The sequence below is a fragment of the Felis catus genome, chromosome D1 (assembly GCF_018350175.1).
Source record: "Felis catus isolate Fca126 chromosome D1, F.catus_Fca126_mat1.0, whole genome shotgun sequence".
Lineage (NCBI taxonomy): Eukaryota > Metazoa > Chordata > Mammalia > Carnivora > Felidae > Felis > Felis catus.
This window is the reverse complement of record NC_058377.1, coordinates 15,056,787-15,084,553: the sequence shown is the minus strand read 5'-3', so window position 1 is coordinate 15,084,553 and position 27,767 is coordinate 15,056,787. Positions and strand designations below refer to the sequence as shown.

Genomic DNA, 27,767 nt, shown 5'->3' with positions numbered 1-27,767 from the left:
AATATTAATGCAGCAACGAGGGAACAAAAGCTCCCAAAACACTGTACACGGTTTCACAAGACGAACTGCAGGGGAAAAAGTGACTTAAGAAGGGTCAACGGCATCCCAGGATCTTGGCGGATACATTCCTGGGGGGGAGGGGTGGACCTCTAATTTCTGGTAGAGGGGGGTCTCCTTCCTGGACAAGGCATGCCTGTTGGCGACCTTCAAGCGGGGGGAGACCCAACCGGTGGGCCCACAGGTGGCGTCACACCAGGAGGAGGAGCCTCAATACCTGGAGGGGGTGGTGTTCAGCCCACACGCGTGGGTGGGGTCCCTCATCTTGGTGGGCATGGAGTTGAGGCTCCAGCAATGCTGGCAGCAACAGCAACTGTGGAAGCTGCCACAGCGCCTCTTCCCTGTGGGGCCATTTCCTGTTGGGATGGCCCCCCAACCCCTCAGACAGCACCTGCTAATCCAGCAGGAGCCCCGGGGAATTGGAACACCAGCTGGCACTCTTCTGCCCGCTGCCCTGCCAACCCCAGGGCCTCCTGCAAGCCCAGCAAGTGGTACCCGAGCAACGCCAGCATCTTCGGGTCTTTCCCCAGTCATGGAAACCAAGTTCTCCCCCTGGAGCAAAACTGGACCCCAAACCTGCTTGTCTTCATGGTCTGGCTGCCTCACATTCCTTGGCTTGATCTTCCTGAATTCATCACAATCACAGAGGATCAAGTTCCTATGCTCGTCAAAAGCCTTACAGGCGCCAGTGAGGATTTGGCCACCTTGCAGGATACGTCTCGTGCCATAGTCAATGTGCTGCAGCATCTTGCTGCTCTTCCCCTCAGTCGTGGCTGCTGTTCCACCAAATCCAATGTCTGTGGTAGCGTTTCAGGATCCTTAAGACCTAAAGGAAGGCTACGGATTAAGGTGTGATGCAGGTCCTCTTACGAACAACGCAAGCTTGGGGCGGAAGCTTCAAACAGTAAATGGAGCCTGCCTTTTCACTTGGAAATCAGCTCCTTGGATTTTCCAGCACTGGTTTAACCACCTCTTGGCGTCTCGGCTAACAATGCCAGTCTCGGGGGCGCCTGGGTGGCGCAGTCGGTTAAGCGTCCGACTTCAGCCAGGTCACGATCTCACAGTCCGTGGGTTCGAGCCCCGCGTCAGGCTCTGGGCTGATGGCTCAGAGCCTGGAGCCTGTTTCTGATTCTGTGTCTCCCTCTCTCTCTGCCCCTCCCCCGTTCATGCTCTGTCTCTCTCTGTCCCAAAAATGAATAAACGTTGAAAAAAAAATTTAAAAAAAAAAAAAAATGCCAGTCTCGGTTCCCCCTGGGAAACCATCACAGGGACTTGCTGCTGCTGAGATCGCCTTGGACACAGCTGACTCTTGGTTGCTGAGTAAGGCTGTCCTTCTACGTTCGACTTGGACTTCCAAGTCGGGTACCTGCTGTTCTGCAGTCCATCCCAGGTGTAAGCTGTCCCTGGCACACTCGATCAAACAGACCATCAGGCGTCTCCGGGGACTGCTGCACCCTGCCTGCTTTCTCATATTTACAGAATGTGTTTCATTTTCTCATCTTATTCAATTAGCTAGGCTGATCTAAAACTATGTGGGAGAAGAATAGTGATAGGGACCTTCCCTTTGCTACACCTGCCTTTGACGCGGATAGTTTCAGCCCGTCCCTCTCATGTTTTCTACGATTTTCTGTCATCGTGTTTAAGTTCCACCTTTGCTTTTATCAGAACTACTGAATTTTAACAACAGCTTTCCATGCTTGTTAAATAATATGTTGATGTAATCACATAGCTTTTCTCCATGAAGCTATCAGGGCTATGAAGATTTTTGTTTTCAGCTCTGACCAGTCAGTATACAGACACCTCTTGGAGCGGTAACACTTGGAAGCTGACAGTGGACATTTACCCTGAGTCTGACTGACAGCACAGAAATGAGGAGGATCTTGGGGACTCAGCCTCTGGGGTGGAGGTGAGGGCAGGTAGAGTATCAAAGGCACAACAAGATTCAGGTGAGAGAAGACCACAGACTGCAGGCTCCAGTGGAGACAAAGTGCCCCTGGGCTTTCCCCTTTGGACCTTGTTTATGCAGCTGGCTGCCTAGAATATCCGTCTACCCCCCTTCCTCTTTCTCCGGCAATATCTGCCTGTGGAAATCCCACCCGTTCTTTACAGTGCGAATCAAACCCCACCTCCTCCCACTGAGTCACCCAGATCCCCCGGAGGTACCCCCCCAAATCCCTATTCATTAATGCCACATCAGTTTGTATGGTGCACGTGCATTTTATTTCTCTGTGTAGCCCCAGTGCCTGGAAGAACGTCTGGCATGCAGTGGGTGCTCAATAAATGCAGAACGAAGGACTGACGGACTGCGAAGTCGGCCGCCGCTCTCGCTCTCTCGAGATGGCCCGGCCCGCCCTGCCAGGGTCCTGCAGGGTGGACTCCATCTCGGCAGAGGGCATCCCAGACCCCTCACCAACCCCGGAAGCTGGGCTGCCAGCCATGGGAAGACTACACTTCCCAGCGGTCCCAGGGAAGAGTGAAAACCCTTTGGCTTTGACAGCCGCCGCCACAAGTCTTTCCGCCTCCCCGGGCTGCCTGGGAGCTGAGAGCCGGATTACGGTGGCCTGAGCAGCACACGCAGCTGCGGGCGCCCCCGGAGCCCCCTGAGCCTTGCCCCGCCGCCCACCCAGGGGGAGGACCGAGAAGCCAGCGGCCGCCGACCTGCCATGCCCGCCCCTCCCCGCCTCCCGCCGAGCCTGAGCCGTCCTCTCCCAGACCTCTGCTGAGGCTGGGCGCCGCTGGCCAGATGTAGCCGGCTTCGGATCCGTCTCCTCCTCTCTCCGTCTGCGGATTTCTCCTGCCCGATCCCCCCACACACGGCACCGGGGGGGGGGGCCGGCCGAGGGGCCTGCAGGCTCTGGAGCCCCGATGCCTCGCCGCTCACTCTCCTGAGCAGCCACCACCAGCACCCAGAGTTGGGGGCAGGCAACAGAGCCGGACGTGGTCCCAGGGTGAGCCCAGAGGGCCCCAAAGGCCAGGCCCACCATGGCCCAAACACTGCCCTGGCTCCTGCTGTGGATGAGCTCGGGAATGCTGCCTGCCCACTGCACCCAGCCTGGCATCCGGCTGCCCCTGCGAAGCGGGCTAGGGGGGGCCCCCCTGGGGCTGCGGCTGCCCCGGGAGACCGACGAGGAACAAGAGGAGCCGGGCCGGAGGGGCAGCTTTGTGGAGATGGTGGACAACCTGAGGGGCAAGTCCGGTCAGGGCTACTACGTGGAGATGACCGTGGGCAGCCCCCCACAGACGGTAAGGTCTCCAGGCCAGCCCTCCCCTCCTCCCTGCAGGAGCAGAGGGGAGAGAGGGGGGTGCAGCATGCTGGGCCCCGCTAAAATGGGCCGGATGGTGTGGGCAGGAGGGACCTCCCCCCAGATATTCCCTCTGGGATCCTATTGGCAGCAGTCACCCCGAAGTTCCCCTTTCCCACCTCCCTTCCCCTCACAGGCTTCCCCGGGCTCCCTCACCTGACTGTCTTCCCCTCGCCCCCAATCCCACATGCACACCCCTCAGTAAGGATTTGGGGCAAGAGAAAGACTCGGGGGCGGGGAGGGGGGGCTGGCCCGGGGAAGGGTCCAGGCAATAGGGACGCTGTGAACAGGTGTCAGCCCTGCCAAGCCTGAGTCTCCCCACCCCAGCACTCTGGATCTTGGTCACCCAACCCTCTCCCCTCCTCTGGTGTTCTGGGAACCTGGGGTTCTGACCATGATTCCCAGCACCTTGAGGACCCAGGAACCCTGACACGAGCTGAATAAACCCCTTGCTCCCAAAGTCCAGGCAGCCACAGGGACAGCAAAGCGGGGTTTCCCACCTCCTCCTGACTGCCACTCCAGCTCAGAAGCCCCAGACAGACTCTGGCTTCCCCGGGCCCTCCCTCCCCTTCCCCCTGTGCTTCCTGCACTCCGGCCCCTCCTCCTCCCCCCAAAGCCACGCGCAGCACAGGCCAGAGGGGACTGACTGAACTGAGCCAGGGGAAAGGACAAACCGCAGCCCTGGAGCCAGAGCCCCCTTCTAAGAATGACACTCCTTCCACAAGCTGATAGGCGCGGGAGGAGGGGTGAAGGCAGCCCGGCGGCGGTGGAGAAAACACTGCCAGCTCTCCCCATCCTTCCAGTCCTTCGCGGCTCCTCCAAGGTGGCTGGGGGAGGTTGCACCCTCTGTGCCTGCGTGGGTGGGGTGTCGTGGCTGCTGCCCTCTGTGCACATTTGCCTCCTCCGGGGGTGGGCCTGGGCACGGGTGGCGGGATGGTTCTGCATGTGCTGGTGTGTGTCACCTTGAATCCGAGCCTGCACATTTCTGTGAGGCACCCCCCCCCCCACGGATCTGTGGGATCCGTTGTCGGGAGGCCTGTCCTTGGGAGGGTCCGTGAAGGTGGGAGTGTGTTTAGAGGGAACAGCCACACTTCTCTTGAACTTCTCAGACAGCTCTTACACTGGATCTGGGAGAGACGCAAACCTCTGCCCCCCAGTTACCTGATGGAAGCAATTCTTCCTAGGTCCCTGCCACCCAGGCCTACCTCCTACCTCCCCAGCTCATCCAAGGCTCCGGTCTCCCCTATGGACCCCTTCTCTTTCCGGTGCATGATAACTTCCCCAGAAACAGTCTCAAATCCGTGTGAGGATAGGCCCCTAGCAGCCTGGGCAGGTACTCTCAGGTAGCAGGGGGGGTGTAGAGACCTGAAACCCACTCCCTGATCTGCTACTGATACGCTGTGCAAGCCCTGTTACAGCCTGGGGCATGGACACACGACGGAGGGGGCTCTGGATCCACCAGACAGACCAGGAATTCCAGCTGTACAGCCTGCAGCCTTTCCTTTTCTCAGCTATGTGTCCTGGGGCAAATTAAGCAACCTCTCTGAGGCTGTTGCCTTGTTCTTCAAAACGGGTGAAAGGAGATCCCCTTTGCAAGGGTTAAATGGGACCTTGTAGGGGAAATCACCCTGGACAACGCACGCAGACCCAGGTGACCTCCAGTAAATAGAAGTCACTTTCTGCTGACTTCTCTGGCCACATCTCTCTCTTCTGTGCTATGCAAGGAAGCACAAGAACTTGGGAGCTCTGGGCCACCATGTTTTACACACATAGGACTGAGGGACCAGTTATTGTACTTCCCCGGCCCCCTGAGATAGTGTGTACATCCCCCAGTCCAGAAATTGGCAGAGAGTAATTGCCCGACGAATGTCAGTTCCTTCCCGCTCCTTCCTAGAAAGGGAAGGTGGGCCTACAGTTGAACATCGGCCCAAGGAACCATTGCCGGGGAGCCCACAGTTAGAGAGACTCTGGGTTGCCCTATGGCTGTGAACACAAGCCGATGCCAGCCGGTCTGTGCTCTGTGGTGACTTTGATTCCCTCCCCGGCAGTTTCGAGAAGGAGGCCCTTTCCCCTCGCCTGGCGGGGCTGTTGTGAGCAGATGAGAATGTGGTTGGCGGGGTGCTCTGAACAAGTAGAAGTGGGACTTGGGGGGCACTTTCCGTATGCCAGGTGATTAGGTGGGGGGGTTGAGAGCTGATCCTCAGGGAGACAGGGGATAGGTTTTCTGCCCACGAGGAGTATAGAGCGTGAAAGCGGAAGTGCCAGTACAAGGTCATTCAAAGCAGCACTGACACCTTTGCCACCAGAGCCTATTACAAACATAACTTCTCGGGTCCCACCCCAGACTTACTGAGTTGGAATTTCAGGGGCCCTGGCTCAAGCTCGAGAAGCACTGATCCGCAGCAGTTCGAAGAGTGAGTGCTTTAGGTGTTCAGGAGGTAAAATCAAGGAAAGCCTCCTGGAGGAGGTGTGCTGTGAGCATGGTCTTGAAGGATGGCTAGGAGAGGGGAAGCTGTTCCCGGTGGGGAAATGGTACCTGTCCCACACAACTGTAACTGCACTTAACTTGAATGTCCACTTCTTCCCATCCTTAGCCTGGGTCCCTGAGACCAGAAGAAGCCGCAACGAATGAGAAAATGAGACGTGTGTCTGGGCTCATGCATGTTTGTTCAGGAGGCAGTGAAAAGCCAGTCTGGTTAATGCTACAGGTTTGGGTAAACAGGATAGAGCCGAATTGCCAAAAGCCTTCAACATGAAGCTATAAGGTTCAGACTTCAGTCTGCAGATATAGGGGGAAGCTTGAGTTTATTTGTACAGGGGAATGCCATAGAAAAAGCAATCTTTTAGGAAGAGACATCTGAATTTTAGGAAGAATAGAACTGAGAGGTACAAGGGCAGGAGGCTCTGTCACAACAGTCTGGGTGTGAGGCACTGTGGCAAGGGCAGCATGTGGCCATGATAAGGTGGAAAGGGAAGAGAAGACCAGGATGCAGGGACATTCCAGGACAGCTGGACAGGACTTGGTGACACTGGCATGAAGCGTGAGGAAGAAGACATCAGGGGTGATTTCAGGATTCTGATCTGGGAGGATGCGAGACCATTTGAGGGACCAGGAAGGTGGGCAGGAGGGGCTGGTTTATTCAGTAATGGTGGACAAATGTACACTTGTCTTTATGGTTGTAGTTTATGTAAAGTTTTCAAATATATTCTGTATAGGTTATTTTCTTCTTTACAATCCTTCCGGCAATATACAAAAATGGTCCTATCACTCACAAGTTCCAGCAAAAGAAATGGGGACTGAAAATTTAAACAATTGGCCAGAAGACAGGCCAGTAAGCAGAGACCCTCTCTCACCTGGATCTTTCTACTCTGCCATGCCACCTGGCCGGGTATCCTGGGGGAGAAGAGAGGGCTTAGCACGACCATTTCTTTTCATTCTGCCGGGACACCCTCTCCTGTCTCCCTCGTTACACTTATAAGAACATATTATGGCGTTTTTGTGTTTGTTTCCCTCTCAGAACATCAAGCTCTTGAGGACAAGGTCTTCTGGGAAAAAAAAAATTTTTTTTTGCAATGTCTTATTTCTCTTATCTAGTATCTATGATAGTGCCAGATTCAGAACATGCACCTAAAAACATTGAGTGAGTGAATAAAGTGTAGGACAGACTAATAGAACTCTCGATGGGTGCTTGTAAGTGCAGAATAGGAGCCTGTGGAGAAAGAAGCCCATTCATCCTTTTCGCTTAAGTGAAAGGATATCATCTCATTATAATGGGATGAGCATCAGTGTCCAAGCCCAGGATAATACTTGTGAGGATCGAGATCTGGTGGTAGTCACTGCAGTTTAACAAATGTTTCTTGAGCACCTACTGTGAGCAGAAGAGAAAAATAATGTCATGGTCTTAGCCCGTGGAGAACTTGCAATCCAGTGTGAGACACAGACATATAAACAGCTAAACAGCATACGAGACTGAACGCATTTGGTACAAAGAGAAGAACAGGGGGGCATAGAAGGTGCAAAGGAAGAAGCGGCTACTACTGACGGTGTTGGGAAAGGCTTGCTGGAAAAGGGAGCATTTGAGTATGGCCTAGAAAGATGAGAAAGCTTTGCTATTTGGAGGTAGGGTGGCGAGGGGTGGGTGGGGGGACGCTTCATGGAGAGAGGCGATGAGCTGGGCTGAGAAGCTGAAAGTTGTATGGCAGGGGTGCTGTGAGGCTGAGTGGAGGTTGGGTTGTGCTTTGCAGGCAGTCGGGAGTCCTTTTGAGTATATGAGAAGGGGAGTGGTCCAGTGTGGTGTGGGTTCTAGGAAAACAGCTCCAGTGTGGAGCATAGCGGGATAGTCTAGAGCCTGAGGCAAGGCCCTCAGTCAGACACGAGGGCCTGAAAGACGCCGGTGGCAGCAAGGATAGAAAGAAGTCCTCAGACATCCAGCATTCACGTGTCAGTTCAAGCAGGTGTTCTCTGCTCCTGGGGAGGGAGAGGGAAGAGACGAGATTCCCTTCCCTGTGACCTCTCTGTGGCATCAGGGAACACAGCAAAAGGAGCAAACTTTAAAGCACAATATAGTTCATCAAAATTCCACGTTTATGATCCTGCTTTAATTGCAAGGGAGAAGTACTAGCATGTCCATTTCGGGGGTGAGGAAATAAGGCTCAGACAGACGAAGTGGTTTGTCCAAAGAGACTCCGCTAAGGAAAACAGAGCCAAGTTTCAAGTCCAGGTCTTTGGACTCCAAGTCCAAATCCTGGGTTCTTTCCAGTGTTCTCCAGTCTAAGACGTGTGGTTGTCTCCGAGATGCCGGTAGACCATTCTTATTGATGAATCTAGTAACCAGCTGAGCATGGGGATCTGGAAACCGGGTGAGGGGTTATGACCGGACAGGTAGACTCAGGAGTCACCTGCAGAGAGGTGGTCTGGAAGCCAAGTTAGCAAACTTGTTCTTTGAGACAACGGAGGGAAAAGGGGGGAGGGAAACGACTAGGACAAGAATATTGAACGTAGACTGGGGCTCAAGGGAGCAATAGAAATAGAGATCAGAGAAGTAGAAAACTATGAGGGTTCAGGGTCTCAGAAACCAAGAAGGGTCAAATGGTTTTCCACCTCCCCTCCCTAAAATGGTTTTCAAACTGTGATTTGTGAGATTCTATAAAGGGACTCAAGGATGAAGGAGAAGGTTAGGAGAAAGGTAAGAGGTAATGACTTTGGACCTTTCACCCCTCCCATCACCAAACCCTCCCCCCTTCTCCCTGCTCCTAAATGAGCTTTTCTTGGTTTTATACAGTGGAATTCCAGAACAATCCTTCCCTTCCTCCTTCCTCCATCTTCCTTCCTTCCTTCCTTCCTTCCTTCCTTCCTTCCTTCCTTCCTTCCAGTACTAAAAAGGTTGAAAAACATTGGTCTCAAAGAACCACCATCCAAATTAGACAAGGCAAGATTAGACAAGATCCCACTTCTAAGTTTCCACCCAGTCCCTGAGACCACAACTGGCTTCAGGTTGCATAAGAGGGCTTTGCAACTCTTTCACACTCATTTCACACACTTCTCCTCCTCTGCCTCCCCAGGTCAGGAAAGAAGGAGTTTAGCTGCAGGTGGGGGGTAGGGGAAAGACTGTCAGGAACCCTTCTTGGGTGCCTCCAAAAAAGATCTAAGCAGAAAATTTTGGTGGCAAATCCAGGAAGAGAAACATGTCTCAGGGAAGCTCCCCTACCAGACAACTATCTTCTCTGCTGGGAACATGTCTCTTGGGGGCCTGGGCAGTGGAGAATTCTAGGCGGGAGCCAGACCATTTTCCTGGTCCTAGAACTGCCCTGAGCTGCCTCTGGCAGGATGGGCCCAGAGGGCTGGGAAACATTCACTGATGCCCTTCTGCCAAATCCTCAGGTGCTGAAGCCAGTGGTTCCTGAGAGGGCGGAGGTGCTCCCTCTAGGGGAATGGTGAATCAGTAGTCTTAAGGGCTGACATGGGGGAGCTAGGACTCCTTGGTCTTTTTCCCCACAGACTCTGACAAAGCCACGGAGCTCACTGCCCTTGCCACCCCAGCCTGTCCTCTTTCACCAGGTCTCCTGGACTGTACCAACCTGTGGCTACTCTCTCTACTGCCCGCTGTAACCCCCGTGTCCAGACCGCATTGGCCTCTCGGGGCTGGTGAACCCCACCAATTCTTTCCCAGTGCCTGTGGAGCTCTTGCCAAATAGCTCAAGGCGTGAACCACAGCATCTCCCAATGGCTCAAACAAGCCTGTACTGAGCATGACCCAGGTGCCCTGGAGCAAAGTGGGCTTATGCCAGAGATCAGCTGTATTTTCAACTGAGGACAGACCAAGAGAAGATGAAAGCAACTGTCACCTGTGGGCAGGACATGATTAGACGGTAGGAAGGACTTGCTGTCTGCCAATGAAAAGCAGGTAGCCAATAGCTGCTATGATCCCTCCCAGACCAGCGGGTTTCCAGGTGGGTTCTGTGGATGCTGGAGGTGTTCAAGAGCTGCCTCAAGAGCCGCCACAGGAGGTGAGAGGGACAAAGGAAGTAAACCTCTCCCTCCCAAAGAACAATTCTTATTTTTTTCTCTTTGGTATATTGAGATCCTGCATAAAGTTGGAAAAGAGTTCTGCTGCTTAAAAAAAAAAAAAAAAAGTTTGAAAAACCATTGTCTTAGATCTGTTCTTTAAGAACAGACATGTACATTTTTTGACCGTTCACATCCATCATCTCGCTGAATAGGAAGCCTTGATAAATATTAGTTGAGTTGGGTTTGACCCTGGGGGAAATGGAACATCCTGTCTAAAGGGAGAAAGGTGCACTAGATAAGGTTTGGGGTGACCCAGCCACCTTTGGATTCCTTTTAAAAAAACCAAAAAACCAAAAAACAGCCCAAGGTAGGGTAAGTGGTACCAGGCAGGCTGCTTGCTCCCAGGTATCGATTATCAGCTTTAGCCTGGAGAGAGAAATGGAAAGCAAGGGTATGTCTAGGGAAAGAATTTCCAGTGGATCAGCTGATTTGGTCAAGGCGGAGGGAACCTGGACAGGATCCAATCGCTGGACTCGGTTGGGGGCAGGAACTGTGCGCTCTGTTGGCCCTCGGCCACTGCCAGCTGCTGACGTTAGGCTCCTCTTGTCCTTCCTTGCCCCCTTTTCTCAGCGTTGGGCACGCTCAGGTCTGGGAATGTCCCCTCAGGAAAGCAGACGAAGCTGACTCAAAGGTCTAGGACCGAGTCCTGAAGTCACTACCATTGCTCTAAGAACCTGGGTAGATAATCTAGTCAATTTCATGGATATAGTGGGCATCCACTGTCACTGTCACCATACATGGTATACCAGGCTGAAATCACCCCTGCAAGGACCCCGGGGCTGAGAATTAATAGCAAGAGTCTGTAGGGTCATAGAGAACTACAGGAAATGAGGCAATTACTGTCATTGTGGAAAAAAGTCATTATGGAGCACCTGCTGAGCGCTAGGGAAGAATATGATAATAAGGATACAGAAGTGCTCCCCACCCTTGTGCAGAGCTCATAGTGTGGGAGGCAGACATGAGATAAGATGAGTGATATACAAGTAAGCACCGGTGTTACTGAGGACCTGCAAGAGAAGGAGCCTTACCTTGGCTGAGGGCATCACGGCAAGACCTTTGGGAGAAAGGATATTTACACTGTGCCTTGAAAGACAGACAGAAGTTAGACAAAACATGGAGAGAATGTTCTAGGCCTAGGAAACTGGATATGCGAAAGTGCAGAGGTCATCATGCATCTGAGATCATGATGCGTTTGAGAAGCATGGTGGGGGGGGGGAGGTGACAAGAAATGTTCATCGGGGTTGACCTAGGGTTGGTGAGATGCCCCCGAGGACGGGATTTTCGGGATTTAATTCAGATAGTGGATCTGTTATCTGATGCTGTGTAACAAACTACTCCAAAACATGGTGGCTGAAAACAAGAGCCATTTTGTTTTTCAGGATTCCATGGGTTCGCTAGTGGCTCTTCTCCAGGTTTTACCTGGACTCACTCACGTGGCTGCGTTCAGCAGGTGGGTCAGCGGGGGGCCGGACAAAGCTGGGCCTGCCGGACCTCCCTCTCCATGAAGTCTTTCATCTTCAAGGAGACAAGACGGAGCTTCTCCACATACAATATCAGGGAGGCATTCCAAGAGGCCGGTGCACATTCCCCAGTGCCCAGGCCCTTATCGAGCCTCTGCTTTCCCCCCTTACTGACGCTCCGCTGGTTACAGCAATCCCATGGCCAAGCCTCGAGTCGATGTCAGAGGGGATCACACAAAGACATGGGTACAGGAAAGCGTGATTGATCAGTGTAGCAATGTACCATCTACTTCCTCTCCAAATGAAAGACGGGAAGGTCAAGAAATGAAACACCAGACATGGAGTTGGTCAGAACCAATGGGTTCTTGTCTAGCTTTGTGGCTTATTGTGTTAGATGGGTCAAATTGCCCACTCACTCCAGGTGCCCGTTTCCTTCGCTGTAAAATGGGAGAAAGCCTTCCAATCCTAGCTTTTGCTAAAAGGCTTATTAGACAAGAGTAGAGGCCCACACACAAGGAAAGAGACTTCCTCTTTGATAGGAGGAATTCGAGTTAAAGCCCCCTCCTAGGGCCCTGGGATAGACTACCAGACCAGGTTGTAGATCTTAGTAACCAGAGACCTTTCAGAGTTGGCCTTTCAGAATCTCTCTAGGCTGATGGACAGATGACCCCCGAAGGCTCTTTTCATCCAGAAGAATCTAAGCTATCCCTGTCTGCTGAGGGCTGGGGCCAAGACAGGTGAGATTTGGAGAACAAAGAACTCACCGGCTTTACCCAGAACTCACCAACCCACCGGCTCCATATCTATCTCATCACCCAAGATCTTTTGCTGAAAACTCCTCTTGGGGAGCCGGGCCTGCAGAGTGAAATGGGCAGGTGTGCCTCTCCCTGTGGGGCTTGTTAGCACTTCCAAGAAGCTGCCTTCCCTCAGAGGCCCCGGTGATGGGGTGGGGGAGCATTTGTTTGTTAAGTGATTGGCAGTGACCTAGCCCTGACCCCAGGCTGTGATCTCCTGGGAATCTAAAATATAATAGCTACAGAGACTCCTGGGTCAGCCTGCCCCAAGGGTTGGGGAAGAAGATGGCTCCAGGACCCCAGGCTACTACCACTTGCGTCCCAAGTCAAACCTGGGGGCCGGTGAGAGGAAGACGGGTCTGAGCTCAAGCTACACCTACAAACACCCACAGCTGGGGAGCCACTGAGGGCTCTCTCCTTCATCCAAAAAACAGGATAGAGTAGCTCTTTCCCCTTTTCTTTCCTTTAACGTTAATTCAAGAACTACTTATTGCCAGGTACCGTGAAACCCATTAGGGACACGATGGGGATTTTTTGAAAAATTAGATACAAGGGAGGTGAGATTCAACGTGACGTGACAGAGTGACACGTTCTAGGGAGGCATTTTAATAAGACAATGACCTGGTGTTTCCCCGCGAGGAGGTAGTCCCTTCTGAGCTCGGACTGCGGGATGACAGATGACTAGACAGACTGGCCAGCGAGAAGGAAGATGTCTGGGCACAGTGAAGGACCTTCGCGTCTGTCTTCGAGGGGAGGACCATGGCTGGTTTGAGGAGCTCCAATGAGCTAGCGGGCCAGGGGCTGGGAAGTACAGGACCAACGAGGCTGGCTGTGCAGGCGGGGCCGGACAAGGAAGGGCCCTGCAGGAAATGTGAAAGCTTACATTTTTTATTTTCATAGCAGAGGGAATCGATTGACATGGGAGGGCAACATAGTCAAATCTGCACTTGGAAAAGACCACCCTAGCCATAGTGCAGAGACAGGTTGGAGAGGTCCAGGGCGAATGTGCCAAAACCAGTTGAGAAGCTATTGTGATATTCCAGAATGAGGTGATGAAAGCTCGGCCCAAGGGTGGCAAGGGAGGTGGCGAGAAATGAGTAAATTCCAGAGACTTTTGAGAAGGTTAATTGGACAGGACTCGATGCATCGGATGGAGATGTGAAGAAGAGGAAGGTGTTAGGATGTCCCCCCCCCCCCCCCCGTTGCTGACTTAGAGAGAGAACAGATGGATGGTGACGCCATCCACTGACACGGGGAAGGCTGAGGAGAGACAAACGGGTGGGGCCGTGGAAGGTCAGTTTTAGACATCCTGAACTTGAGGGGACTTTGAGGACGTTGCTTATGTGCTTCTGGAGCTCAAAGGGGAGGAAAGGGCTTCGGGCTATCAGCTCGGGGGCAGAGGTGATACTTGGAGCTGTGGCCACAGGGGAGATGGCAGAGGGAGGGTAGGGCCTGAGAGGAAGAGGGCCGGAGGCCGAGCCTTGAGAAGGGAGCCTGCCGAGCGGACCAGAGGAGATCTGGTCAGGGATGGGGAGGACAGTCACGGGACGGGGTGGCAGGGAAGAGTGTGTCTAGGAGGGAGAAGCAAGTCCTCACAGTCAGATGGGAACGGATGTGAAACACGTCTTTTGTATTCGAAACCTTTGCCGGCTGTAGTAAGGGCTGTTCTGTAGTGGAGGGAGGGGCAGAGGAGGACCCGTTTTAGGATGGGTTGAGGAACGAGTGGGAGGTGAAGAAAGAAGACAGCTTGGCTGCAAACTTGGGTTGTGAGGGAGGGGATGGTGGCTGGAGGTGGATGTGAGATTGAGGAAGGTTTTTTTTTTTTTTAATGGAGAGACTCCAGCAGTTGTAAATGCCAATGGGAAGAACCCAGACTGGGGTTGGGGTGGTTGTACGAGGGCGAACGTACCTGAGGGAGAGGCAGGGAGCCGGGCAGGGGCAGCCGAGGGGAAGGACAGGTGGGCGCAGCGGCGGGCAGGTGGCGGTGGCTGGCTGTGGGGGCCAGGGAGGTCTCATCTGCCGGCCTCAACCTCTGTTCCGGGGCAGTAAGAGGCGAGGCCTCGCTCTGGAGGTGTGACCGCTGGAAACCCCTTCGCTCCAACCCGCCTCTTCCAGGCCGCCCTTACCTGCCCTGTTGCATCCCGGGCGGTGGCTTTGCTGCCTGAAGCGCCCCCCATGAGAGCCCTCCACAGGGAGCAGGAAAGAGAGAGAGCCTGAGTGAGAAATGTTGGGAGGGCGGGACCAAGAACCGCTTCTCTCAGAAGCCAGGAGCACTTGGCAAAGAGCAGATAGTTGGACGTTTGCTCAGGAGGGAATCTCGGCCACTTATGCTGGTTTTCCATTTTTTGTGGCGGATGGAGAGCAGGTGGCGGACGGGGCTGTGGTGGCCCGAATTCCTAGTGTGGGAGTGGGTGGGGGTCGTCGGGCTCTGGGCTTGACCCCCTTTGAGGTGGAAGGGAGGGGCCTTCCTCAGATGGGGAGGTAAGGCTGGGCCCAGAAGGACAACAGTGACTGGGCCTCCTGGTTAGGGAGGGAGAGGTTCCCGGGAGGGGAGAGTAGAGGGGGAGGCCTGGACCAGCTGGGACCTCGGGAAGAAAAGCCCAGGTGGCCGTTTTCCTGGAGCCAGCCAGGCACACGTTCCAGGGAGCCCTGTCTTGCACAGCTATGGGGACCCTTCTTTGGGGCCTAGTGATAATAGGGATCCCTAAGAATGAGGCCAACACTAGTGCCTGGGAGCAGAGTCCTGGCGGGTGGGGGAGGGGCTCCAGGGAGTAGGTGGGAGAAGCCTTTTTAATCATTAACCTGGTTGACTGAAATCGGAACTGCTGTGCCTCCAGCTCTATGGATTCTGAAAGCACAGCATCTGGAGGCCGCGGCGGCTGCCCAGAGACCCTGGAGAGGGCCGGGGGAGCGGTGGGGGAGGAAGGGCAGGGGTGGGAAATGGGAACCAGGGGGGAGAAGGGGCTGGGAAGGAGGGCGGAGGCAGGGTCAGAGGGCGTTGGGGGGCGGGGGGACAGACAGCCCTAGAGAAGGGTCTTTGGGGACACGGGGAGGCCAGGAGGCCTAAGCAGGTGCTGGGGAGGTGCAGTCAGCGGAGCCACAAGGACCACTGAGAGCAGGAAGGAGCCAGAGGATCTGGCAGAGGAGGAAACTGAAGCCTAGAGGAGCACGGGGACTTGCCCAAGGTGACAAGGTCAGAGCCTGCACCACAACTGAGGTCAGCTGACTTCACCGCACTGAGGAGAGAGGACACGGGGATGACAGGGCCCTGAGGTCAGGGGAGAAGAGGAGATGGGCATGAAAAGTCAGCAAAAGAGGGTCAGTTCTTGGGGAACCGTGCTTCTGAGGACAGAGGCGTGGCCTCTCTTTGCCTGTGAGGATACAGTTAAGATATTCAAGATGTGGCTCTGGACTGACTGAGGGACGGATCAGGCCGCCAAAGGAGAAAGGGGGGTTGAGAAAAGTAGAAACACTAGAAGGAGCTGCACACCAAGAAGACACCTGTCTGTATTCATTTAGCCAAAACCCAGGGCCCTGACAAGATGGGTTTTTACCGGGACGTCGGCGTGGGCTCCTGGCTCCCTACTATTTCTGATAGCAGGACTCCTAGGCCTGTGTCACCTCGGAGACAGGAGGGGAGCCCTTCTTGGGGAGCCACATTCTGGCAGGCAGGGTCAGAAACATGTGGGCACCAACACGCCGTCCTGGTCCCCACAGCTTCCCTCGCCCGTGCCAGCTCCTAGAATAGCATTTCTGGGCTGCACGGGGATGTGAGCCCAGCCGGCCTGCTGGGTGATCTGCTCCCTAGGAGGACTGGAAAAGGAGGGAAGGGGCAAGCTCTGCAGACACGACCAGATAGGAACACGAAGTGGGTAAGGGCAGTCTGACAGTAGAGACCAAGAGGAATGAAAACCCCAGAGATAACGTGGCTCTGGCAACACAGAAAATGTCAGGATGCCGCGGAGGAGGCAGGAGCAGACACGAGGCCATGCCGAGAATGGCACAGGAGGCCATATTCCGTCTGTGGTCATGGTGGTAGCAGGGGCCAGGCTGTTCTGTCCCCCATGGTAGAAGTTTCACCGGGACCTGCCAAAGGGAGAGTCTATTGCCGGTGGGGTGAAGGACAAAGGAGGTGGCGAGCCCAGAGCCTCGTGTGGATGACATCTTTCTCTCCCCTTTCTCTGACAGCTCAACATCCTGGTGGACACGGGCAGCAGTAACTTTGCAGTCGGGGCTTCCCCCCACCCTTTCCTGCACCGCTACTACCAGAGGCAGCTGTGAGTCCTGGGGAGAGCTAGAGAGAACCCTTCCCAATGATCCAGGGCCCAGAAGGGTCAGGGGAGGGCTTTGGGGAGAAAGATGAGCTCCTCGGAACCTTCCCGAGAGAGGAGTGGAGGGGGGATGTGAGGGGGTTTACTCTGGGAAAAGGGAGGTCGAGGGACCACCAAGAAGTGCTTCAGTACAGAGACAAAGGCAGCCTCCTTGGGGAGGGAAGCAGGAAGCAGAGGAGCCCCCCAGTTCCCAACCCAAGAGTCTTCTTCTCTCTGCCTGAATTGGGAGACGTGGAGACGTCATCCCAGCCTGCCCAACCCCGGTCCCTTCAGTGGCTCTCAGGTTTCTGGCAACACCGACTCACTCAGTCCAGGCTGAGCAGGCTGCAGTGATGGCTCCCTTCACTGTGCTCCCCCCCGGGGGCTACTCCTGGTGGTACTGCACAGTTCAAGGGAGGGAAGAAAGAACCTTCCATAAGCCCCACTGCCCAGACCCATATCAGGGACTGAAAGCCATAATAATGTCTCCCTGCACCGTCCAGAGTTCCAGCGGCTGGACGTAGCTAGCTGGTGGCAGGGAGGGTCGATGTGGGTTTTTAAGGTGAGAGGCAGAGAAGGATGACGTGGGAGCCTCCTTAGCACAAAAGCAAGAAGCGGCGAGAGGCCGTCTAATGTCTGAGGCATCTCTGTGTGTGTAAATCTGTAAGCAGAGCCTTTAATCCTATTCTCGGACTTCTAGGCAGATGCCAAAGCCACCTTCGGCATCTTCTGCCCTCTTAGGCTCTTTCACCTTTAACCTCCCTGTCTGAAGACAGCAGTCAGTGACGGGGCGTGGTCAGGATCCACAAAAGGGAATTCATTCCAGCTCCTTGTCCCAGTCCCATCACTGCCCTCCAGCACGTACACAAGGCTGGGGTAGTGGCGTGATGAAACACAGGGGGAGGTGTCACGTGCTCATGAACATGTTCCACACAAGTGGTGTGCAATACTCACTTACCTGCTCTGCTGAGGGCTGTGCCGATTCGCTCTTTGGAAGAACTTGCCGGAGAGGTTCCGCATTCACCCCGCCTGGCACGTTCTCTACCACTCAGATGGTACCACCGGGTCCCAAGGCCGCAAGAGTCAAAGGCTCCTTTTCTCTGGGAGCTTGATGGAGCTGGGGGCTGGGGGAAGAGATGCCCACTAGCTGTCCCTCAGCAGCAGCGGGCACAATACACAAAGCCTAGGCTTGTTCCTCACAGGGCCTGAGCTCAAGGTCTAGGGGTATGAGCTATGGAGACAGGAGAGTGAGCCCCAGTCATAGCTCCCGTCATCTGTTTGCAAGGTTACTTTCCATTCTGATCTGGGTGAATGATCTGGGAGGGTCTGCTGAGCAGTCTGAAAGTACCTTATGTACGATGCCTCGGACGTAAGGGGAGGCATCTGGGAGTAGGGGAGAGGCTGGATCCCTATGCCACTTGTTGTGGTCATGCCTCCACAGATCTCTGCCTCCTTTCCACAGGTCCAGCACGTACCGGGACCTCCGGAAGGGTGTGTATGTGCCCTACACCCAGGGCAAGTGGGAGGGAGAGCTGGGCACCGACCTGGTGAGCATCCCCCACGGCCCCAACGTCACTGTGCGTGCCAACATCGCTGCCATCACTGAATCAGACAAGTTCTTCATCAATGGCTCCAACTGGGAGGGCATCCTGGGGCTGGCCTATGCTGAAATTGCCAGGGTGAGAGGAACAAAGCCTACCCCTGGGTGCTGTGTCTGTGTGTCACTCCCTGCATGCCACAGGGGGACGGGTTTGGAGAGAAGAGGAAAGGACGGAGGGAGGGAAACAAATCAGCTGGAAGGATTAGTTAACACAGGGATGGGGTGGCCATCTGAATCTTGTCCCTGTAGAGGGCAGAACTATAGCGAGGGATACTGTGACAGGTCCAAGAGTAGGCTCTGGTTTCTACCGACTCCCAAGATCTTAGGAATAAGACAGCCCCCCCCCACCCCGCCCCATAAATCTGAAACGGGTTAAGCACGTGGGGATCAAAGATTCTGTAGATCTTTCCTGTTTGTACTGCCAGTGTCTCTTGCTAACCCTCTCTCTGCCAAATCTCAGTACTTCAAGACGACTAGTCTTTCCCAAGGAACATCCCCCAAGTTTTTGCTTTGGCCTTCCAGTTTAGGAAGCTGGCCTCTTTCCATTAGGGCCTCTGTGTGAGGATTCACTCCTTGTCTCCACAGCCCGATGACTCCCTGGAGCCCTTCTTTGACTCCCTGGTAAAGCAGACCCACGTTCCCAACCTCTTCTCCCTGCAGCTCTGTGGTGCCGGCTTTCCCCTCAACCAGTCAGAAGTGCTGGCCTCAGTTGGAGGGAGCATGGTGAGTAGATCCTCAGAGAGGGGCAGTCTGGCACTGGGCAGAGGGGTGGGCACCGCCTGCCTCCCCTCCCTCTAAGGCTCCACCACACTCTTGGGCTCCACTACTCAGAACCAAGAGAAGCCTCTTTGTATTCCCCACCTCCGTTTTTCTTTTTCCATCCTTTTCTTCCTTGCGTTAGTCCAGAAATGATTCCAGGTGCCTATGGTAAACTTGGAAAGGATGAGATGGTTAGGGAACTTGAAAGGAAATGAAAATGAGACCTCTCAAATTAAGTTTATTTAGTCTGATGATCAGAAGGCAGAGATGTGAGGAGTCTAAAAGTCTATTTATTAATTAGGACAACTGGTGAATGGTTCTCCATCTCCAACAAGCAGAGAAAACAAAACTTGTAAGAGAAGCAAATAATCATTCATTTACCATTTATTGTGCCAGCTGAGGTTTAAATAACTTTATATTGAGGGCTGCGAGATTCTGAAACAAATAATTTAAAGTCCTGTAACGTCTTCCCCTGACACATTCTTAACACATTTAAGAAACTACAAATCACTTTGGGACATGAATTGATGAGAAGCAGGAAGGTGAGAAAGGTGGCCTGTAAAGGGCCTTGCCACCCCCACCCCCACCCCCCCCCCACCCCCGCCCAGGGAATCTCTGCTCCCGTTGCTTTGTCTCTGGGTAACTCCCTGTCCCTCTGTGCCGGGACACGAGTACCTGCCTCCTTGTCTCCCTAGATCATTGGGGGTATCGACCACTCACTGTACACGGGCAGCCTCTGGTACACACCCATCCGGCGGGAGTGGTACTACGAGGTGATCATCGTGCGGGTGGAGATCAACGGGCAGGATCTGAAGATGGACTGCAAGGAGGTAACGACACCAGGGGGACCAGGGAGAGGTGAGGGGGAGGCAACATAGCATGAGGTCAGACCCTGAGTTATGAGGTTGGGAGGACGGAGCAGGGGTACAGGGGACCTGCAGAAAGGGTTGGGGGCTGAGCCTAGAACCGTCGCGAGCTTAACGGTAACACGACAGGACCTGAAGTTTGGGGCTAGGGACTGGCAGGGCACTTTCACAGGGACCATGTGGATTATGGTCTAAGAAGGGAAAGAGCATGTCTGGACTCTAGTCACTGCCTTGCTTGATGGCCTTGGGCAAGTTGTTGGTGAGGCAGCTTCCTATGATGTAAGTGGAAGAGTCCAGCTTTGGAGTTGGAAAAACCTGGGTTTCTAGCTTTGCCTTTTACGAGCCATGTGCCCTCAGGCAAGTTACTATTTTGCGTTTCAGTCCCCTCATCTGCAAAACAGAGGGAAAAACAGCTTTGCAAAGACTGGTGAAGACAGAGAAAAATGGATGAATTGTTTCTCCCAGGGCCTGGCACATAGCAGTACTCAGTAAATAGCAGCTAAACCATTTGGGTCTTCCTTATCTAGATCCTTAGTGATGTTACATTAGAACAGATATAAAAGGACTACGAAAAGTTAAAAGCACTATACAAGGTATTTTTATTTTCAAGATCTGGAGAACGTCTGCCCCACCCAAGATAACAAGAGTTAGTATTTACTGGATGCTTCCTATGTGCCGGGCACAATTCTAAGCGCTTCAAATGTATTAATTTAATCCTTAAAATAACTCCTTGAGGTAGGTACTATTATTATCCTCATTTTAAAGATGAGGAAACTGAGGCACAGAGGCTAAACAACTCGCCTACGGATCTACTCCTAAGAAGTACGAAGCCAGGCTGTCCCCCCAGCAGTCAGGTTCACCCTTCCGATTCTGTCCAGGGCCTGGCAACAAGAAAGGCTTTTGACTCTTCCAACCCTCTCCCCCCGTCCTAGTACAACTACGACAAGAGCATCGTGGACAGTGGCACCACCAACCTTCGTTTGCCCAAGAAGGTGTTTGAAGCCGCCGTTAAATCCATCAAGGCAGCATCCTCGGTCAGTGGGACTAAGGGCAGGGGTACGAGAGATGACGTGGTGTCAGAGGAAGTCCGTGGAGGTCACAGGTCTCAACAAGAGCCAAGTCGTCTACCTTTAGATCCTTGTACTTAAATGCCTTCAAAGCGAGTCTCTTTCCTGGGTCTCGGTTGGCTCATCACACGGTCCCCCTGGTGCAAAGCGTTGGCTTCGCCCTCCCTCCGTCTTCCCCTGATTCTTGGGTTTCAGCGTGCCTTCCCCCAGCTCGGGTATTCCACAGAAAAGCAAATCTAGGGCCCGGGAAGTGTCACGTGAAAGCGGGAGAAGCAAGGTGCTGGAAGAAGGCAGTTTCCCCATCACTATCCCTTTCTCGCCCACATAGACGGAGAAGTTTCCGGACGGGTTTTGGCTGGGGGAGCAGCTGGTGTGCTGGCAAGCAGGCACCACCCCTTGGAACATTTTCCCAGTCATCTCCCTCTACCTAATGGGTGAGGTCACCAATCAGTCCTTCCGCATCACCATCCTTCCACAGGTATGTCCCCCAGCCCAGGAAGTGGTCACGGTACAGCCGGGGAGACAGGGACCAGGCATGGCCTCTCGCAAGTGGAAGAACAAGTAGAGAGGAGCGTCCCATGGAAGAGGGCTCTTGCAGAAACGGAGCACGCAGAGCTCAGGGATGGCAGAGGGAGGAGCAGCCTGAGGGCACAGATACCTGGAAGGCAGAGGCTGGGAGAGGGCTGGAGTGAGGAAGACAGCCTCTCCCTCCTTGCTTGCTTGTCCCCAGCAATACCTGCGGCCAGTGGAAGACGTGGCCACGTCCCAAGATGACTGCTACAAGTTCGCCATCTCACAGTCCTCCACGGGCACGGTTATGGGAGCTGTGATCATGGAGGGCTTCTACGTGGTCTTTGATCGGGCCCGGAAACGAATTGGCTTTGCTGTCAGTGCTTGTCACGGTAAGAGCCAGGCAGGAGGGTGGGGTCAGTCTGTCCGTGTTCTCGCTGTCCAGCAGTTAGGATACCTGGGCCCCTGTCAGCCTGGGAGGTAGTAACAGTTGCCTCAAGGCAGAGCCAACACGTTGGGCAAAAGCTAGCGTGCTTGTGCTTTTTCTGTGCCGCCCGGCACGGTGAGGCCTGCATGGGTCGGTGGCCTCTGCTGCAGACCGCAACAGCAAGGGCTGCCTCGGGCCCTTGGGAAGCTCTCGCTCCAAGGGCAGCAGGCTGAGCCTACAGTGACCTGGTCAGCTGCTACATGATGAGCTTGAACGCCGGCCACTTGAGGATCGGTGGCCAGGTCTTTCAAGTGGGTATCGGCCGAAGAGGTGAGTCTACCAGGTATACGTGGGGCTGGCCTTTTGGTCAACTCACAAGACTGACTTTTAGGTGCCGTTCCTACCGCATGCTTATACAGGAAAGGGCTGTTGCTCCCACTGGCCTGGGGGGAGGAGAGGTGTGCCTCTCCCTAGCAAGGGCTTTCGGTCTTGCCCCTAAATACCTCCAGGCAAGGAGATGCTAGAGCCTTCTTGGGGGCTAATTTCAAGGCCTATCGGGAAGTTCTTTTTGTTGTGTAAGCTAAACTGCTCTGTGACGACGAGAGCCGCCCACTGACGTGTGCCCTTTCTCCAGTGCATGATGAGTTCAGGACAGCAGCAGTGGAAGGCCCTTTCGTCACCCCAGACATGGAAGACTGTGGCTACAACATCCCACAGACAGATGAATCAACCCTCATGACCATAGCCTACGTCATGGCTGCCATCTGCGCCCTCTTCATGCTGCCACTGTGCCTCATGGTGTGCCAGTGGCGCTGCCTCCGCTGCCTGCGCCATCAACATGATGACTTTGCGGACGACATCTCCCTGTTGAAGTGAGGAGGCCCACGGGCGGAAGACAAGAGATTCCCCTGGACCACATCTGGTGGTTCACTTTGGTCACAAGCAGGAGACGCAGATGGCACCGGTGGCCAGAACACCTCAAGACCCTCCCCTGCCCACCAAATGCCTCTGCCTCGACAGAGGAGGGAAAGCTGGCAAGGTGGGTGACAGGGATTGCACCTGCAGGAAACAGGAGAGGGAAGAAAGCGGTACTCTGGTGGTGGGATTATTCTCGGTCACCTCGAGCCCGAGTTGGGAAATTCTGCTGCTTGACACTTCAGCCTTGAACCTCTGCCCACCATTCCTCTGGATTCTCCAACCCAAAGTATTCTTCTTTTCTTAGTTCCAGAAGTAGTGGCATCACAGCCGAGTCGCCCCAGTGTGTGTCTGTCTGCGGTGCCCTGGCAGAGAAAGGGCCACTCTTGCTTCCCTGCTGGCCAAAGTCAGTAGGAACGGATGCACAGTCTGCTATTTGCTTTAGTGATAGGGACTGTATAAACGAGCCTCACATTGGTACAAAGATTGCCTCTTGAATTAAACAAAAATGTAATTAGACTGAGTATTTGTACAAACGGGGGCGGGTGGAAGAGGAGACGAGGGGAGCGCAAAAGACAGGGAACAGCTGGGATCAGAGCTAGAAAAGGCAGAACCACGGCCGCTCGCCAGTCCCAGCTTCAGACTGCATCTCCAAGACAGAAGGCCATCTTGCAAGATGGGTGTTGCTACCCAACGTTTTCTTTTCTGTGGTTGTAGCCTGACCAGAAGCGAGTTGGGAAGAAGGGCTCACCTAGCCGAAAAGCTCTTTTTAACGCTCTGAAATGGAAAGTGCCCACTGAGAAGTCCCATCTAACAAATGAATTTCTACCTTATTCATTCCACTCGTCTCTACCTGAACCCTCTACTCCACATGCGACGGGTACCACTCACCTTTCCCAGCCCCCCTCAGCCCCAGGTGCCCTACAAGACAGCAATTGGAACACAGCAAACATAGCAGGGCCGGGCTTCGTCTTCCCCCTCCATGTTCGCTCCCTCCCCAGACCCCTACCCCTCTGGAGCTCTGCAACTGAGGTGCCGAGAGGGATGGGCAGGAGACCCCTCTTCACCCTTGAAAGCAGAACCCTCGAGATTCATTCAACAGGTACAGGGTGGACGCCCTACGCCTCCGCCTGGACTTCTTCCGTTCAGCTGTAAAGTAGTAGTAAGAGCTCCACGTGATACAGAGCAGTTTCGTTGCCTTGTCTCCCTCTCTGGTGTCCCCTCCGTGAACCTGGCTGAGGCGGCCGACAGTGGCACTAGCATTATATACCTGGTGTCACAAACACAGGGCTGTCTGGCTCTAGCATTACTGCCTTCAGTAACAAGGCTGCTGGGGAAAGGCTGGCAGCCTCAAGGCTTCCTCACTTCCTTCACCCCCCGAGCCGCTCCCGGAGGCCATCCTCCGCCCCTATCCTCCTCTCTACGACCCCACTCCTAGTAATAGCACTTGGGGACCCAGGCTGGTTCTTGGGCTAGGTAGTGGGGACCGAGTTCATTTCCTCCCTATCAGTTCTAACACAGTCGACTAGGATACCAGTGTTAATGGGAAGACCTGAATTCCCCTGGTTCACCCACTGGGTCCTATTGCTGTCTTGTCGACACACTGCTTCCAGGTGTGGGACCCGCCGAGTGTGGAATTACCTGATGAGGGAAAGGGAAACACAAGGAGGGCCTCTGGAGATCCTGGCCTCGGCCAGCTGCCCACAAGCCATAAACCAATAAAACAAGAGTACTGAATCACAGTTCTTTATCTGGGTCCTCTTCATTCCCCTTGCACTTGGTGCTGCTTTGGCTGACTGGGAACACCCCCTCACCACAAAGACGGTCAGGAAGACTGGAGACTGTCCGTTTCCAGCTCGGAACTTACTGTGTAAATAAACTTCCAGAACTGCTACCGTGTAATGAAAATGCCACATTCTGTTTTGTAATTTCTTCCCATGTTGGGGAAAACTGGCCTTTTCCCAGCTCTTTCCAGGGCATAAAACTCAACCCCTTCATTACGAGGTCCCAATGTCCTATTTTTTTTAACTTGTACTTACTTTTCTTTTTATAGCTACTTCCTTTCTACCCTGAAACTATTAACTCTAAATGTGGGGAAAAAAAAATCTTGACAACAGCTTCTTGCTTGTAAAAAATATGTATTATATAGCTCTATTTTTAAAGTCAACTCCTGAAAAGCGACTGTCCCATCTCTACTCACTGTATTCGAGGCCTTTCCCGTTGGTCTGCATGGCCTCTATCCCTGCAGGCCAGTGGGCAGAGGGAAAAGAGAGAACGAGGATGACCAAAACTTAAATGTTGCTTTCTGACTGATTCTGAACAAGACAGAGAAAAGAGCAACAATGAGGCCCCAACTCCCACACACAGCTCCCCAAAACATTTGTCATCCTGCTATAGTTGGCTTTCAAGGGGCTTTTACTAGGAAGCAGGTAAGCCCCCCACCCCTGCCCCCACCACTTCCTCCTTTCTTCTCGCTATATTCCTTTGGCTTCAAAGATTTGTGGAAAAGAGAATAGCTTTTATACCCATTTCTAATTTCTAGATTTTTAGGGGATACTGAAAAATATTGCTGGTGGACTAAAGGGCACTGCATCGTTGATGAGAGAGAAAATTTTTGATTACAAGATAAAAAATGAATCGCCCAAATGAAAATAACAAAGGAACTGGTCTTCCATTTTGCCACACTTCTGTTGGTGAAAGCTACCAACCTGCAGACATGAACGTTTCATTAACCAAAGAAAGTGGGTCACCTGACCTCTACAGAGGGGAGTACTTGGGCCATTTCAATCACCCTACAAGATGCCAGGAGGTCCTGGGAAGTCCAGCTCCTTAAAATGATGACAGTCAACAAGCCTGAGCAAGTAAGGCAAGAGAAGAGAAGGTCTACGGCCAAGAAACTGCTAGGCAGGAACGAAGGACAAAGAAGGAAAAGAACAAAACAGAGGGGAGAGAATTTAACTGGAGCTGAAAGGAAAAGTCTTTGCTACCTTGATGGTGTTACTAGTGCCAGTAAGCATGTCCAGGTCCCAGAATGGGAAAAATTTAGCTGTTGATAATATAATGATGTCCTTCCCCTGGAGTTAATTTCTTTTAGTTAACACTTAGTGTTTTCTCGTTCAGTTCCAAAAGAGAAGGAAGCTGAAGCCATTTCCTATAGGAGTAAAGATAAAAGGATAGGAAAAGATTCAAAGCTCTAATAGATTCACAGCTTTCACAGGCATATAAACCTAAAAACCAGACGTGCTCAATAAGCAAAGGTGGAAAAATGATCTAGTTCTAGATAGCTATCTATAGAAAAATGACTTCTAAACTTGAAATCCAACCTCCTTTCATATCACTCTGGCCTCCATTTTTCCCAGGACAGGAAACATGTCCCCCGTAATTCTCTTGCTTCAGAAATTAAAATCCAGCATCCCAAGATCATTCTGCAAGCAATTTTGCACAGACATCTCCTCACCCCAGTGCCTGCCTGGAGCTCACCCAAGGTCACCAAACAACTTGGTTGTGAACCAACTGCCTTAACCTTCAGAGGGGAGGGGGGCTGGCTGACTAGAGACCAGAAGTGAAGGGGAAGAGTTGAGGGCTTCACAAGGTTGCTCTGTCAGCTTGATCAGAAGCCAAGGCAGTGGCAGCAAGGGATGGCTTGGCCCAGGAAAGACCTGTGGGCTGTGCTAGTTTCTAAAGAGATGACTATCCAGGAAGTCAGATGGACAGAAGTTCACGGGGGGCAGGGGTGAAATGGGACCCACTTATGTTGTTATTCTTGGACTGTGAATTTTGCTGATGTAAAACAGAATATTCTGTAAACCTAATGTCTATGTGCAAATAATGAGCGTTAACACAGTAAAATAGTCAATGAAAATTCAAACTATTAGGGTTACATTTTTTTTCCCTCAATCAGTCTCATTTTATCCATTTGGAGTAGAGTGGCTAGAACAACACTGAGGCTTCCGGAGGCTTTCAGTAAGCAAGGCATCTGGTCGGACAGCGGGTGAGCACCAGGGTTCAAATCTGCATACATGAGCCTTAAGAAAATTAACTAGAGGCTGAGCCAAATCAAAGCAGGATGGCCTTAGAGCAACAGCAGCTTCCTAGATGGTTTTTATAATGTACTTGAAAACAGCCCTAGGCAAGAATATCATAATTTCAAGGGCAAACTAAACATCACCTTACCTACAATCTGCATCCCCCAAAGGAATTGCAAGGTGGGGGGGGGGCAACCATTTCTGCATAATATACATACTTTCATTTACGAACATTTGAATACAGACTTTCTATACACACATTACCTATATAATAAAAATGTACATGGCATGAGTATAGGTCACTGTATAAATATAGAGTTTTAGAAATCTTGAACCCGCGCTTCCTGTTCACATCAGTTTCTCCTCTTCTTCCTCCCCAGTCAGGTCCGTCATTTAAGAGTTGGACAAAAGGGACAAGTGTCATTTGTGTTGGTCTGGGCCCAGAATTTGATACACTGGAAAGGAAGAAAGACATATCTCAGGTTTATCTGGAAAGACGGAGGGAAGGAGGGGAGAGAGCACCACTGAGGTCCACTAGGTCTAAGGAATGCATACTAAGTCAGAAGAGCTCTTACTGTGGGGGACCAGATGGGCTATTTCATTGGCTCTTACTCCCCCAAAGAATCTTCAGAGTAGGGGAAACTATACTTTTTACAGGGAACATTAACAATCAGCTAAGAATAGTGTAAAGCTGCTTTTTGTGGAATACTTGGTGTGGCCTTCTCCTCTCATGATCCATTCAGGCGGAGATGTGCTCCAATCTCCAAATACCCACTACCCTCAAATCTTATTCAGGATTTTCCCTTACTAAGAATTTAGATATAAATCCAGTTCCTACCTCCTGGAAATCAAAATGAACAAAACAAAATAGTAAAGAAGCAATCATCCCTGCTGCTAAGAGACTTAACTCTGCCTGGTAACATACTACGAGATAGGAATAACCTGTCAGTTTGCGAAGATAATCTCTAACAGGCAGGTCTCCAAGCTATTTTGTTAATGGATTTCCTAATCTCATATTCAGGTTCCCTATTCCCTTCTTCTCATCTAAGCAAAGTCTCCTGACAATGCTATATTTGAAACAATGTCTTATTGTCAGCGATCCAAGAC

The 27,767-nt window shown here is 52.7% G+C and overlaps 2 protein-coding genes and 1 pseudogene across 4 annotated transcripts in view; 1 reads left to right on the top strand and 2 right to left on the bottom strand.

Annotated features, from left to right (window-relative positions):
- Positions 1-206: 206 nt before the first annotated feature.
- LOC101081830 lies at positions 207-3,041 on the bottom strand (annotated as a pseudogene).
- BACE1 (beta-secretase 1) lies at positions 2,523-24,377 on the top strand. Its single transcript, XM_003992397.5, has 9 exons — positions 2,523-3,300; positions 16,370-16,458; positions 17,954-18,170; positions 18,677-18,814; positions 19,546-19,680; positions 20,649-20,750; positions 21,112-21,261; positions 21,514-21,685; positions 22,355-24,377. The coding sequence occupies exons 1-9, from the start codon at positions 3,040-3,042 to the stop codon at positions 22,594-22,596; spliced, it is 1,506 nt and encodes a 501-aa protein (XP_003992446.2). The 5' UTR covers positions 2,523-3,039; the 3' UTR covers positions 22,597-24,377.
- RNF214 (ring finger protein 214) overlaps positions 19,217-27,767 on the bottom strand; it is a 54,462-nt gene continuing 45,911 nt past the window's right edge. For 2 of the 3 annotated variants that reach the window (XM_023239140.2, XM_045038355.1), the window contains exon 15: positions 19,217-27,115. In XM_023239140.2, coding sequence (XP_023094908.1) covers positions 27,050-27,115 — 66 coding nt within the window. In that variant the 3' untranslated portion in view covers positions 19,217-27,049. The remainder of the gene's footprint in view (positions 27,116-27,767) is intronic. The other variant, XM_023239139.2, reaches the window with a different exon arrangement.

What these genes read in the sequence shown, in the direction of transcription:
- BACE1 (XM_003992397.5), top strand. Translation starts at nt 3,040, where the DNA reads ATGGCCCAAACACTGCCCTGGCTCCTGCTGTGGATGAGCTCGGGAATG. An exon ending in CCTATGCTGAAATTGCCAGG is followed by an intron (nt 18,171 to 18,676) that starts GTGAGAGGAACA and finishes TTGTCTCCACAG; the next exon opens with CCCGATGACTCCCTGGAGCC. An exon ending in CCATCAAGGCAGCATCCTCG is followed by an intron (nt 20,751 to 21,111) that starts GTCAGTGGGACT and finishes TCGCCCACATAG; the next exon opens with ACGGAGAAGTTTCCGGACGG.